Source organism: Anolis carolinensis, unplaced genomic scaffold (genome assembly GCF_035594765.1).
Source record: "Anolis carolinensis isolate JA03-04 unplaced genomic scaffold, rAnoCar3.1.pri scaffold_9, whole genome shotgun sequence".
NCBI classification, from domain to species: domain Eukaryota; kingdom Metazoa; phylum Chordata; class Lepidosauria; order Squamata; family Dactyloidae; genus Anolis; species Anolis carolinensis.
The window spans coordinates 19,206,164-19,221,414 of NW_026943820.1; the positions used below are offsets into that span (position 1 = coordinate 19,206,164).

The window sequence follows — 15,251 nt, forward strand, 5'->3', positions numbered from 1 at the left end:
TCCCCTTCGGGGTGAGAAGGGCAGAATATAAATACTGTAAATAAATAAATAAATAAGGTTTACAGCAGTGATGGCCAACTTATGACACGCATGTCTGCACTGACACGCCTAGCCATTTTTGCTGACACACGGCCGCATGCAGATTGATTGGATGACTAATGTCTTTTGTGGCCAAATTTGGTGTAATTTGGTCCAGTGGTTTTGTTGTTTACTCCATGGGAATTATGCACATTACACACACACACACACACATATATAATCATTCTATTATTACTCTAGTATATTATTATATTATTACTATTATATTATTATTATATTATTCATTATTCATGACTACATTGAAACTACAATAGAGAGAAATCAGTGTGGAAATTGGTACCATAGATTGTTGTACATGGAAATAATGGTAGTAAATAGTTTTTGATTTATTAAATACAGTTATATATTACAATTATATATTTTTGTTATTTAAACTATATATATTGTGAAATTATGTTTTTTTTTCTCAAAGTGACACACCACCCAAGTCATGCTAGGTTTTTTGGTGAATTTTGACACACCAAGCGCAAAAGGTTGCCCATCATTGGTTTACAGTATATACAGTAGAGTGTCACTTATCCAACATAAACGGGCCGGCAGAACGTTTAATAAGTGAATATGTTGGATAATAAGGAGAGATTAAAGAAAAGCCTGTTAAACATCAAATTAGGTTATGATTTTACAAATTAAGCACCAAAATATCATGTTATACAACAAATTTGACAGAAAAAAGTAGTTCACAGTAATGCTATGTAGTAATTACTGTATTTATAAATTTAGCACCAAAATATCACGTGTATTGAAAACATTGACTACAAAAATGCGTTGGATAATCCAGAATGTTGGATAAGCGAGTCTTGGATAAGTGAGACTCTACTGTATAAGGCCTCCCCTGAAAGTAAGACCTAGGAAATTTTTTATTTGGAAGCATGCCCACTGAACAATACACCAGAGCATGCAGGATCGGTAAATGTACGTACCATAGATTGTTGTACATGGAAATAATGGTAGTAACAAGAAATTCTTGATAGGATTCAAAGTTTGTCTGGTTATGCTGGTTTGTGAAGACAACTACTGTAAAATATATGATAAATGTTTTTTGGTTCAACAATAAATGCAAATTCTTCTTCATGGAAAATAAGACATCACCTGAAAATAAGACCTAGCACAACTTTGGGAGCAAAAATTAATATAAGACACTGTCTTATTTTCAGGGAAACATGGTATCTGTGGAATGTCCAGGGTGGGGGAAAGAACTCTTCTCTGTTGGAAGTAAGTGTGAATGTTGCAGTCAGCACTGAATGGCCTTGCTGCTTCAAAGCCTGGCTGCTTCCTGCCTGAGGGAATTCTTTGCTGGGAGGTGTTAGCTGGCCCTGATTGTTTCGTGTCTAGATTTCCCGTTTTCTGAATGTTGTTCTTTATTTACTGTCCTGATGTTAGATTTTAGAAGGCACTGCAGACTAAGGACTTCATCACACTAGAGATTGGATCCACTTTAAATCCACTTTAGGGAGGGTAATTTAAACAGCTCAGCCAGACAGGTCCTCGGCCTCACCAAACTACAAATCCCAGAATTCTGCAGGAGGCAGAAACCGGATTTAAACTTAATCCATGCTCTGGTGTGATGTGGCGGTCTTTCTCAACCAGAGAAGTCAGCCATAGCAGAGCACTTGGTGAACCAACCTGGACACAGTGTATCATTTGAGAACACAGAAATACTGGACCACTCGGACAACCCCCATGTCAGACTGCACAAAGAAGCCATTGAAATCTACAAGGACAGGGACAATTTCAACAGAAAGGAGGAAACCATGAAAATGACCAAAATCTGGCCACCAGTATTAAAAACTCCAAAATCAGGATAGCAAATAAAGAACAACGCTCTGAAAATGTGGATTCCAGACAAGAAACAATCAGGGGCATCTAATACCTCCCAACAAAGGGTTCCCCCAGGGAGGAAGCAGTCAGGCTTTGAAGTTCCAAGGCCATTAAATGGTAATCAAGCTGGTCAATTGCAACATACACACTTCCTCCAAAGATAAGAGTTCTTTCTCCCACCCTGGACCTTCCACAGATATATAAACCTCCCTTGCTTAGTTTCCAGTATACCTCACAACCTCTGAGAATGCCTGCCATAGATGTGGGCAAAACGTCAGGAGAGAATGCTTCTGAAACATGGCCATACAGCCTGGAAAACTCACAGTAACCCAGTGATTCTGGCCATGAAAGCCTTCGACAACACATTTTCCCTTTCTGTTTTGGGAGTGACATCTGGGCCCCTGCCCAGCAAGGAGGAAGTGTGCCATGCGTGAAAGTCATTGGTTAGTCAGCTCCGTGTGTCAGTCATAGTGAATTTAAACCACCAAACAACCAAGAAACATGGATGAAGTATTAAAAAAACATACCACAACAATGCTATGGAACTGATGAATAATAATTGGCCATCTAGTCCAACCCCCTTCTGCCATGCAGGAAGACACAATCAATGCACTTTCGACAGCCTTGGTTTAAAAATCTTCAAAGGAGTCTCGACTGCACCCCAAGGCAGAGTTCCATTGCTGAACAGCTCTTCTTTTGGTCAGGAAGTTCTTCCTAATGTTCTGGTGGAATCTCCTTTCTGTGATTTGAACCCATAGTTCCATTGAGTCCTAATCTCCAGGGCAGCAGAAAACGAGGCTGCTCCGCCTTTCTTAGGATATCCTTTCAGATATTTAAACATGGCGATCATGTTTCCTCTTAACCTTCTCTTCTGGAGGCTAAACAGACCCAGCTCTTTAAGCCGCTCCTCAAGGGGACTCATGGTCTCCAGAAATTAGAACAACTAGAAGTAATAGAACTGACAGGAGCTGTATTTATATAAAGCGATATGAATGACAGGGGTGGAGGAATATAGGCCTGGAAATAGACAGTGTAACTATGCCATTGTACTGTGTTAAATGTTTCAAAAATAAAATAATATACATTTATTTATTTGCAAATGACTGATGCCAGGAGAGGCATTTAACGGTAATCCTTTGAAACTCCGTGCCCCACCCTTTCAAGGGGTAAGAGTTTCATTCTTGGCCACTTTGTGGTTGCAGAGATACGGCGATTTCATATCAAGTCCATCTTTTTGAAATACCTTGTATTATGCTGGAAAGTATGAAAGTTTAGTGGTTACCACCAGGGACTGCCAAAAAGACTCATTAGAAGGAACTAAAATGCAGCTATCATACTTACGACTCCTTGGATTCATCCTGAGGCCATGTGCCTCTTTGGAAAACACAATAATGTTTTGTAAAGTGAAAGACAGTAGAAAAGGTGGGAAGCCTCAAGCCACAGTTTACTGCTGCACTCACAAGCTCTAAAATCAAGTCCCCTCTTTCTTCTGTTGTCTTTAGGAAGAGACGTGAAACATCTAGTTGTATTTTAACTCAGTTTGTCATTTTATCTAAAATAGAGATTGCTGTTAGTTTTAACAAAGCTTTTGGTGAACAAAGTAGGGCAAGAATAATTATTTGATTTGGCTTTTTAAAGACAAACCATAATTGCGGTGATGTTGATAAAGTGCTATTCTTGCCTGATCTTTTTGTGTGGCCGTGTAAGGAGTAGAGGGGAAGAGCAAACCATTAACCCAAGACTTGTTTGACTTAGTAGTAAACATTGGGATAACAATGCATCTAAATATAACCCCTTTCCTGTTAAACTTTGGGTCAGACATGCTATCAGACTCTTAAAATCAGTCTTACCAAGAATGGGTTGCCTTTGTACTACCATTAAACCCTGACTAGTTCAGTGTTTTCCATTCTGTAATCACAAAGTTGTTTAAAAACACAATCATGTTCCTGTGAAGAGGGGTGGGAGGTCTTCACTGCAGGCTTAACTTCTTATTTGAGAAGCATTTGGCATTTTTAATGTAGAAACTGACCCATGGCAGAAACAGATCTGTTTAACTCTCCCTATGTGCTCAGTACTGGAGCTTAAACTTCCGTGCTGCCCTTACACTTCTCATCCATGGGGAAAATAGAGAGCATGCTTAACAATACACACTTGCAATTCATCATTACTTAGAAAAAAGCTTTTTAATTAAAACAATACTAATTAACACAAACCATAAAGTTCACAAACTTAAGAACATCTGCAAATCAGTTGAAATGTAGCATTTAGAACTGTTTTATAAAAACACATACGGAATGTTTCATTTAAAGATTGTTTAAACAGTTGAATACATTAGATTAAAATCCTTACATTTTTAAAAAAATAAGGGGAAAATCCACCTGAAGTTAATGCATTTTTACACCACATTGATTTTTGCTGGGAAAGAGAAACACATGCTTCATTTTCTGCTTCTGGAATAAACAGACGTGTTTGACTGGCCAAATTATGCTCCTATCCTTTTGAAATATATGCAGAAAATATGACAGAAGCGGCCTTATAGTTCAAGAGGTGTACTAAATGGATTATAAATTAAATGGTGGGTTGTTTCTTCTATCTGTGAATAATATCCCTACTTGTTGGGGGTCTATTAAAAGTAATATTCTTCAAGAGAAAAACAGCATCGGCTATACAGAGAGCACAGAGGATGAGGAAAAACACCTGCAAATGAAAATAAATTCAGTCAGATTACACCATCCTTCCAAAATCTATTGAACATTGTATGTAGTTACCATAACAATTTTGACTCAGATTATCTGAACAGCCCACAGCTCTGTTTTGTCAATGTTTGGTTTAAATATTAAATTTCTGACAATAATTCAATAAAATGATTCAATTAATTCAGCATGTCCGCTGCCCTTCACCTGAAAAATTTGGTGATCATCTCCCATTTCCCCTCGCTTTCACTTCATTAACTATAGCTAATCAATCAGCTTCAAGGACACCTTATTAGGCTACCATGACTGTTGTTAAATTGGATACAAAGGATACAACTTGGGATACAAGGGAGGAGATGAAAAATGGATTTAATAGATTTGGCTAGCAATAGATGCTGTCAACCTGGAAGTAATAATAATAATACTTTATTTTTCTATCCCACCACCATCTCCCCGAAGGGATTCGGGGTGGCTAACATGGGGCCAAGCCCAGAACAAAAACAAAATATAACGATTACAACGAATATCTAAAGCTAAAAAAATGATACAACAGTCAAACAAAATCAGCAATTAAAACATAGCATACAATAAAAACACATAATAACCAAGACAAATGAGGTAATGATACAAACATCGACCACTACAGATAAAAAGGGGTTGGGCATATAAAATACACGATTTCAAGGTTTATTAATAAAGTGCATGGACAAGTGTCAGAGAGACAACTGGGAAAACGTGGGATAGGGTAAATAGGAAAGAAACTTATATTCTCTTTAAAATATGAAATGTGATTTCAAATGGTGAGCCTTCCACATTTTGTGGAAAATGTGACTTGGCAGCTCTCTTGTCATAAGAATAATCATGAATGGATGATAAAAAAAACTTGCAAAATCCCATTGCGTTCACAGTTACTTTGTCTCAACATCACTCATAATAGCAAGAAGTGTGGTGTTGTTGCTGTTGTTGTTTTGTTTAATTATTTTGTTAAAGAGTCAATAGTTGGTATGGGGAGAAATATGGATTGAGACCTTGGCAGTGGTAGTGTGATATCAACCTGCATTGGATTCCCTCCACCAGCTATCTGTCTGAGGTGGAAGGCCATCACTAATTTCGAGATTCAAGCATAGTTTGGCAAATTATTGTTCATGTACTTGGGAATGCTATAGTCAATGGAACAAGAAATACCACAACATGCAGATGGTGACTACTGTGATAAAGGAGATTAAAGGATAGCTTAACGAAACCGTGCAAACAAAAAGTGCCAACAAAAAGGTTTTCAAAGCCTGGCCTATGTGGCAGAAAAGAACCCTCAAGATTGTGCATGATATGTACTTATTGCTGCTACTACAGACTCTCTTACTTACTCCTCCAATTAAATCTTCAGGAATGTTTTTTTTAACTGTTCCACACAGGCCTGCAATGAAGAGAAACAGCGCTGCTACCAGGGAGTTGAAAGCATCCTGAAAAATACAACGAACAATTCACTTGAATACCAATTCTGCAATCTGACCCAAATAATGTTCTGTCCTGATGAAGAGCAGCCAATGCTACCTCCTGCCCCCCTTGCAGCACTCAAGGCTGACCAAGTCATCTTGGCACCTGGGGTAGGAAACTGCCACAAGTGCCTGTCTTCTTCCCTGGATATTATGCATACATTAAATATGGATTTGCTGCCCTTGCATTACACCACAACTCCAAGGCCTAATAAGTATGCTTCGTTCTACATAATGGTAGGGCTGGCCCTATAAGCAGGAATGTCAAGGTACAAAATATACTTATATAGTATATACTTATTAGTTTCCAGGCAAAGTACAAAGTGTTGGGTTTCACATTTAAAGCCCTACATGGTTTGAGTCCAGGTTACCTATAGGATCATCTTCTCCTGCACAACCTGCCCTTTAGGACACTGGGGTCTTCTGTGGGGTGGCTACTCCAGCGACTGTCATCTTTCGGTCCCAAAAGAAGACGTGGAATGACCTCCCGGAAGAGATCCGACAGTTAAACGAAGTGTCAGAATTTAAAACGCAATTGAAGAACCATCTCCGGCAGGCCTACCTAGTCTACATTCAATAGTGTTTTGATTGACATTCTATTGCCACTATATGTCAATTTAGTAAAATGTATCATCATCATCATCATCATCATCATCATCATCATCATCTTCATCATCATCTCAATTCTGCATATCCTAAAAAGATGCTGATATAACTCTATGTATTAACCTGGAACCTCCCATCCCACCAACCATTAATTATGGCTCCTAGGGATCTTGAGTAATACTGTAGCACAGCTGATTTTTCTTTCTTCAGTATGGATAATCTTATTTTGTCTGTTTAAGAACACAGGCACATATAGAGCTGAGTTTGCTATTAGCAATTCCCAAACCCTGAGCACAATGAAAAGGTTCCAAATATATGTATTTATCGTATCATGGTAAAATTACCAAGAATGGCAGAGTGGTATAGTGGTCTGACTGCTGGACTATGGTTGTGGAACTAGGGTTTGAATCCTGCCTGGCCACAGAAATATACTGGGTGACCTCGGAAGAACTCACTCACTTAAAAGAAGGCAATGGCAAGCTTCCTCTCAACAAATCCTACCAAGAAAACTCCACAAAAGGTTCGCCTTAGAGTCACCATATGTTGAAACAAAGGTACAGAACAAACACACAGACTACTGATTCTCCCATTTTTAACATCCCTCCTCTGATCATCTATTTGCACTGTTGTATTTTACTTTCAATTCATTTATCTGCTTTTTTAACCAAAATGTATAATTCTAAAAAAAACAAAACCTTAAAAATAATTTTAAATGGAAATTAAGTTTACTGGTGGATAGGCTGAAATATACATGTTATAATAGAGGAAGTCATAATTCTGTAAAAGAACAAGCATATTTCAAAACTGCCAAGTTCTCTTTTCACGCTGTGCTAAAAACGGAAGATGAGTAGAGAATGCATATGACAATATAGCATCCAATGTTTTTTCCATCAGTAGAGTACAAACAACTAAACATACCATGTACCCAAATCTCCTGTAGGTGAAATATGTTTTTTTTTAAAAAGCAACTGCACTCAAAGCCTTTGAATAAGATTTTGTCATGTCTTGCATATCAGATGTTTAAGAAATAATAGTTATGTATATCAAATGAGGTAGAATAAAATAATTTTCTACTTCTGAACAGAAATAGTTGGCACAGGCTTCTCTACAAGAAAATCCCCAATATGTATCAGGAAAAATAACACTTTTCGCCATGATGAGTCAGGGACCTAGATATCCTAAAGGGACCAGATCCAATCTGATTTCTGTAGCTTAGTTAAGCAGAGTCAGCTCTGGCCAGCACTTGGATGAGAAATCGCCAATGAAAACCAGGTACTGTAGGCTCAATTGCAGACGAATCAATGGGCATAACCACTTCTATATAATCCTTGTCTAAGTAAATCCTTCAAAATCTCTAGACTGGTACAGTCTAGAGCTGTACTGAATTTTTTAGTTGCTTAACATACTATTGACCTGTGGGTTACTAAGACTTCTACACTGCCATATAATCCAGATTATCAGAGCAGATAATCCACATTATCTGTTTTGAAATGGATTATATGAGTCTACACTGCCATATAATTCAGTTCAAAGCAGATAATCTGGATTTTATATGGCAGTGTAGAAGGGGCCCTAGATCACCTTTGAAGGTATTGTTTTCAAGCCATTTCATTTTTCTTTGTGTAGTATCTTACATTTCTCCCTCTTGAAATTAATTTCCTTAGTTTTGATCCAGCTCTTTAATTTGTAAGGTAATTTGGAATTCTTTCCTTGTCTCCTGGGTATTAGCTAGCTACCCCTCCTAAACTGGTGTCGCCTGCAAATTAATAAGCATACCCATCATCCAAGTCATTGATAAATATGTTGAATATCACTGGGCCCAGGACAGAACCTGATGGCAGCCCATGAATCACCCCGCTCCAAGATGAAGATGAAATTGCCCTTGTTAATACTGCCTGAGGTTTATGGAAGTTCTGTATCTATTTCTGAAGGCTGAACTAGTTTTGGGGAAATGCAGATTGAAATCTAGGCCGAGTCATTGATTTCCTGGCTGCCCTCCGACTATCTTTTCAACATGAACTACTTCAAAGATTGGATGTAGAAATAAAGTGGGAAAGGGTCCTAGATGGCTACACTTCTAATAGCAGTAACAGGACTACCCAGTAGTACTTACAGCCCAAGAATGTCTTGGGGGGGGGGGGGGGGGTATGAACTTCCCATCTCTGCCCTCCAGTTACTATCAGGATCAAAGTAGAAACAATCAGTGACATGAAATCTCTTCAAAGACAAAGCTGTATGCGAAGGGATATTGTAGTACTTTCGAAAGAAGATGCAGCATATGCATAAGCTTTTATTGACTTAAGACTACCCCCTCAAGATATATGAAATGAAAACTTTTATTACTGATTTTAACAGCTTCCTCTGTGGTAACGGCACTGGGGGTGGGGTGGGGGAGGATGTAAATAGCGGAAACGGTATATATACACACACACTTATTGAGCAGCCCTTCTGTGACATTCAAAGGATATATACAGGCTGAACATTAGTGTTAAGAGAGAAAACCAGAACACCAAAATTTACAGGAAATTATCATCTATTTTGGTGTTCTGGTTTTCTGTCAGCATTTGGCACTCTTTAGCATTGGCTGAGAGTCCACTGAATCTACTGACTAGCTTGGATCAAGTCCATCCACCTGTTTGTTTGTTCCCCCAACTCAGTCTGACCGAGCTACTAGCCATGTGAAATAAACTTCATGGCTCAGTGGCCCACAATGTAAAATTGTCTGCACCTACACATTGCAGAATCAACATTTCATTTGAATAGCATTTTATCATGTTATTTCTCAAACTTGGAACTAGGTTCAACTAGTTTAGGGTTCAACTTCACACATTTTTCACCCCACCATAATTACCCCATCAAGCCATCTCATTTGTGAAATTGCCATTGTAATTCAAACTGCACTGACACACCTTTCCTATCAGGAAAAATGATCTTAGGCCCCTTCCACACAGCTGTATAAAATCCACATTGAACTGGATTGTATGGCAGTGTGGACTCAGATAATCCAGTTCAAAGCAGATATTGTGGATTATCTGCCTTGATATTCTGGGATAAATGGCTGTGTGGAAGGGCCCTCAGACACAATCCAGATGTGAGTGTAATTCACAGACAGTTGCTGAATTTTGTTCTATGATGTCCATGGTCATGTTTGCAATGTTTTAATTGTTTTGTTTTGTAGTATATTTGTTGCTGGCCCTCGTGGCAGAATGTAAGCCGCTCTGAGTCCCCTCGGGGAGAAGGGCGGGGTATAAATGCATGTAATAAATAAATAATAAATGTTATGTAGGTATTTTTTACATTTAAAATGTTTTTGGTGATTTGTTCAAGAAACAGGCCAAATTTGTACACAGTTTGTTGTTGTTACTGTTGTATGCCTTCAACTTACTGTGATCCTAAAGCAAAGCTATCCTAAGGCAAAGTTCAGAGAAGAGGATTGCCTTGCCTTCCTCTGAGGCTGACAGAGTATAACTTGCCCAAGACCATCCAGTGGGTTTCCTTTGGGTGTGTGTGGCTTTTAATCCTGGTTTTCCAGTGTCCAAGTTCAAGACTCAGGGCACTATACCACAGGCTCAGCTCATATTCTGCTATTGTGTCCACCAATCTAAATTCTAAATGTCCCTAGAATTCTAAATGTCCCTATTATTTCAATGACACTATGTAACAAAATTTGAATTTTTTCAGTTCCTGTTTTGAAAGTGTTATTTCCTGTTTAATTGTGTAGTACTTACTTTTAAAGTAGTTGTTCTACTCCAGAAACCTCGTTTTTGTGGTTGCCACAAAGTAGGTTGAATTGGCTGAGACTCTATGAGATATTCATTGAAAAACTATAGCAAAATGTGCTGCAGGATGTCTCTCCTGCACAAACACAGTTTTTGCAGTTTAATAAACCTTTCCCATGTTTTTCTGATAGAATTAATTAGGAAATGGCATTTATAACCTAGGAAGAAAAATCGTGTTTTGGTCTTATTTACAGGTAGTCCATATTTCAAAAGTAGAGCCAAATACTTTTACAAGTTTGCTAACAGCAAGCCCAGCCTTTTGCCTTTCTGCGGACTGTACATATGTGTGCAAATTAATACTTACAGCCAAGGGCCAAAATAAGAATGACAGTGCTCTTTGCAGATGCAGCAGATACAATAAAAAGAACAAGAAGGTGATGACAAGTTCAATGATTCCAAGTGTTAGATATGCTTCATGAGATTGACCAACACCAAAAGTAACCGTTGCCATAAAAGCTAAGGCCTGCAAAGAAAAAAGAAAAAGAAAAAAAATCTACTTGGCATCTATACATTCATACTATAAAGATTCCAATCCTGTTAAACTATCCACCTCGAAGTTGCTAAATTAATCAATAAAGTTAAAACCCCTGCCAAATGTACACAGAATTTGGTACATTCCATGTTTTCCAACAGCTAGTTCAAATATCCACTAATGTATTCAATGAGTATTTTCTCCCATCAAACATTCTCAACTCAAGGACTTAGGCATAGATATGTCATAAAGGGGGGCATCGTGATTTTACGGTAGAGATGCTGAGGTGGGGTATGGCCAAGAAAAGGTTGGGAACTACTGCTCTGAATGGAATCCAAAAGTCGGAATTACGAGTAGTTCATTCTTTTTAAAGTGGAAAAATGTCAGTATGTAAACTGCAATACCAGAAATTACCACACTTTAAAGAACTAAATGAGGACAGGAGGGTAAAATAAAACAGCTGTGCCTGAAGTCACTGGATGAGCTGAGGTCTGCTGTTTCCCTTTAAACTATTACACAGCCTACAAAAATGTGTTTCCTTGGTGTCTTGGTCTTTAGGCCACTTCTTGGACTTACTTGGGGCCCTGACTCAGAAAATTGCATTGGAGAGACCACATCAGTTCTAGTTTATTAGGCCCCTTCCACACAACTGAATAAAATCCCACATTATTGTGGATTATCTGGATTATCTGGCTGTGCGGAAGGGCCCTGCCAGTATACTTAAAATAATTTGTCTCTTTAAGTTTTCTCTGAGTGCTTTAACGATGCTGTACAATTTGTCCTCAGGACCCTTCCACACAGCCATATAACCCAGAATATTAAAGACAGATAATCCACAATATCTACTTTGAACTGGGCTATTTGAGGCCTCTTTTACATTGGCAAATAATCCAGATTATAAAGCGGAGAATCCACATTATCTGATTTGAACTAGGTTATTTGAGTCCACACTGCTGTGGATTTTATAGTTGTGTGGAAGGGGCCCAGTTCAAAGCAGATACAGTAGAGTCTCACTTATCCAACGTTCTGGATTATCCAATGCATTTTTGTAGTCAATGATTTCAAAATATCGTGGTATTTTGGTGCTAAATTCGTAAATACAGTAATTACTGCATAGCATTACTGCGTATTGAACTACTTTTTCTGTCAAATTTGTTGTATAACATGATGTTTTGGTGCTTAATTTGTAAAATTATAACCTAATGTGATGTTTAATAGGCTTTTCCTTAATCTCTCCTTATTATCCAACATATTCGCTTATCCAACGTTCTGCCGGCCCGTTTATGTTGGATAAGTGAGACTCTACTGTACCTGCCTTGATCTTCTGGATTATATGGCTGTGTGGAAGAGCCCCCAGAATATCAAGGCAGATAATCATTCTATTATTATTATATTATTGTAGTATATTATATTATTACTATTATATTATTATATTATTCATTACAGTAGAGTCTCACTTATCCAACACTCACTTATCCAACATTCTGGATTATCCAACGCATTTTTGTAGTCAATGTTTTCAATGCACTGTGATATTTTGGTGCTAAATTCATAAATACAATAATTACTACATAGCATTAATGTGTAATGAACTACTTTTTCTGTCAAATTTGTTGTATAACATGATTTTTTTTGGTGCTTAATTTGTAAAATCATAATGCAATTTGATGTTTAATAGGCTTCTCCTTAATCTCTCCTTGTTATCCAATGTATTCGCTTATCCAACGTTCTGCCAGCCCGTTTATGTTGGATAAGTGAGACTCTACTGTATTTACGAATTTAGCACCAAAATATCACAGTGCATTGAAAACATTGACTACAAAAATGCGTTGGATAATCCAGAATGTTGGATAAGTGAGACTCTACTGCATATATATAATCATTCTATTATTATTCTATTATTGCAGTATATTATCATATTATTACTATTATATTATTATTATATTATTCATTATTTGTGACTACATTGAAACTAGAATAGAGAGAAATCAGCGTGGAAAGTGCACGAGGAACCATAGATTGTTGTACATGGAAATAAGGGTAGTAAATAGTTTTTGATTTATTAAATACAGTTATATATTACAATTATATATTTTTGTTATTTAAACTATACATATTGCGAAATTATGTTGTTGTTTTTTTTCTCAAAGTGACACACCACCCAAATCATACTAGGTTTTTTTTTTTTGGTGAATTTTGGCACACCAAGCGCAAAAGGTTGCCCATCATTGACCTAATTCAAAGAAGAAAATTGTGGGGTTTTATACAGCTATGTGGAAGGAGCCTCTCCACACTCTCGGATAATGGGGTTGGAACTAGAGTAGAGCAGGCATGGCACCCTTGGGCCCTCCCTCCAGGTGTTTTGGACTTCAACTCCCACGGTTCCTAACGGCCTCGGGCCTTTTCCTTTCCCCTCAGCCGCTTAAGCTGGAGGGAGGGCCCAAGGTTGCCCATGCTTGGTGTAGACCAGAGGCTCTTCCTTCCTGGTCTTCCCTCCAAGGCGGAATCTCTGAGGGAGCGGAGCAGGCGCTTTTCCCGCCTCAAGGCCGACTCTCCTCAGGGCGAAAGAGCGCGAACGCGAGCGCGGCCTACCATGCGCGCCATCTTGAGGCCGCCCCTCACGGAGCGCAGGAAGGCCCGGTTCACCTCCACCATTTTCGCCGCAGCTGAGCCGTTGGTCCCCGCGAGGCTCGGAGGAGGAGAAGGGCCCCTGCCTGTGCCCTCCTCGCCCTCGCCTTGGAAGGATCGCAGGCGGGGATCTCCTCAGAAGCGCCTCCTCGCCAGAAGCAGGCCTTTCATTCGATGGATTTGCTGATTCATTCCTGCTCAGTGTGGCAGGAAACTCGGTTGCAAGAACTCAATATCGCAGAAGGAGAAGTTCATTCTCTCCAGTGTATATTTCTGTTACTGTGCTGTTTAACATCATTATTAAGGACTAGCACGGGGACCTGAGTTATTAGAAGAAGGCATTGTTTGTTTTTGGATGTTAGGTAATAGCACTTAAGTTTGGTCCAGATCCAACGTTGGCTGGGTTCAATGCTCTCTGGATAAGGTGAACTACAACTCCTAGATTCCCAGGGCAATCACCCCAAAACCAGGCTGGTATGCATAGTTGGCCATGTTGGGTCTGTGTGTCAAGTTTGGCCCGGATCTGACGTCGGCTGGGTCCAGTGCTTTCTGGGGAAGGGTGAACTACAACTCCCAAATTCAAGGTCCATTCCCACTAACCCCTAAAGCAGGGGTCTCCAAACTAAGGCCCGGGGGCTGGATGCGGCCCTCCGAGGTCATTTACCTGGCCCCCGCCCTCAGTTTTATAATATAATATATTGTATATACATATAATATTGATAATAATATTATAATGTAATACAATATAACACTAATAATAATACCATATAATATTATATTCTATATTACATATAATATTACATATAATATTACAGTATAGTGGTATAGTTCAATATAGTAATATATAATGCTAATATTGTGCTATGCTAATAATATAATATATTGTATGTACATAAAATTTGTAAGCCACTCTGAGTCCCCTTTGGGGTGAGAAGGGTGTGTACAAATGTAGTAAATAAATGCAGTAAATAAATAATAAATAAATAAATACATTTTAGACTTAGGCTCGCCCAAAGTCTGAAATGACTTGAAGGCACACAACAACAATAACAACAACAACAACAACAATCTTAATTAACTTGACTATCTCATTGGCCAGAAGCAGGACCACACTTCCCATCGAAATCCTGATAAATGTATGTTGGGTTAAAATTGTGTTTATTTTTAAATATTGTATTGTTCTTTCATTGTTCTTCTTGTTGTTTTTGCACTACAAATAAGACATGTGCAGTGTGCATCGGAATTTGTTTGTATTTTTTTTCAAATGATAATCCGGCCCCTCAACAGTCTGAAGGATTGTGGACCGGCCCTCGGCTTAAAAAGTTTGAGGACCCCAGCCCTAAAGTATATGATTTCAAAATATCGTGGTATTTGGTGCTCCAATGGCCCTCCCTCCAAGGAACATTGCAGGTTATATGTCCAAGAGCTGCCCGGCCAATGTCCTCCACAAACACCATCCTGCCCACCAGCCAAGTGAAGGCTTTCAAACAGGGACAATTTTATCTTCTATTTTCTGTTTTTCCTCCACCAAAGACATTTCCCAGTATTCCTTAGTGTGGAATTGGCATGACCCCCACCCACTGCCTCTCCCTTAACCCTTTCCTATGGCACACAGCAAACAAAGGAATTGATCAACAACTGAACAAGAGGTTTGGGGAGAATT

The 15,251-nt window shown here is 38.7% G+C and overlaps 1 protein-coding gene across 1 annotated transcript; it reads right to left on the reverse strand.

The window, feature by feature from the left end:
* Window positions 1–4,081: 4,081 nt before the first annotated feature.
* Window positions 4,082–14,019, reverse strand: cklf (chemokine like factor). Its single transcript, XM_008117652.3, has 4 exons — window positions 13,553–14,019; window positions 10,793–10,951; window positions 5,975–6,070; window positions 4,082–4,614 (listed from the first exon to the last, which is right to left on the reverse strand). The coding sequence occupies exons 1-4, from the start codon at window positions 13,613–13,615 to the stop codon at window positions 4,507–4,509; spliced, it is 426 nt and encodes a 141-aa protein (XP_008115859.1). The 5' UTR covers window positions 13,616–14,019; the 3' UTR covers window positions 4,082–4,506.
* Window positions 14,020–15,251: the final 1,232 nt, after the last annotated feature.

Coding starts and splice junctions, on each gene's coding strand:
- cklf (XM_008117652.3), bottom strand. CDS start 13,615: ATGGTGGAGGTGAACCGGGCCTTCCTGCGCTCCGTGAGGGGCGGCCTC. Junction 10,952..13,552: donor GCCTCAAGATGGCGCGCATG/GTAGGCCGCGCT, acceptor TTTTCTTTGCAG/GCCTTAGCTTTTATGGCAAC. Junction 4,615..5,974: donor CTGAAGATTTAATTGGAGGA/GTAAGTAAGAGA, acceptor TTTCATTTGCAG/GTGTTTTTCCTCATCCTCTG.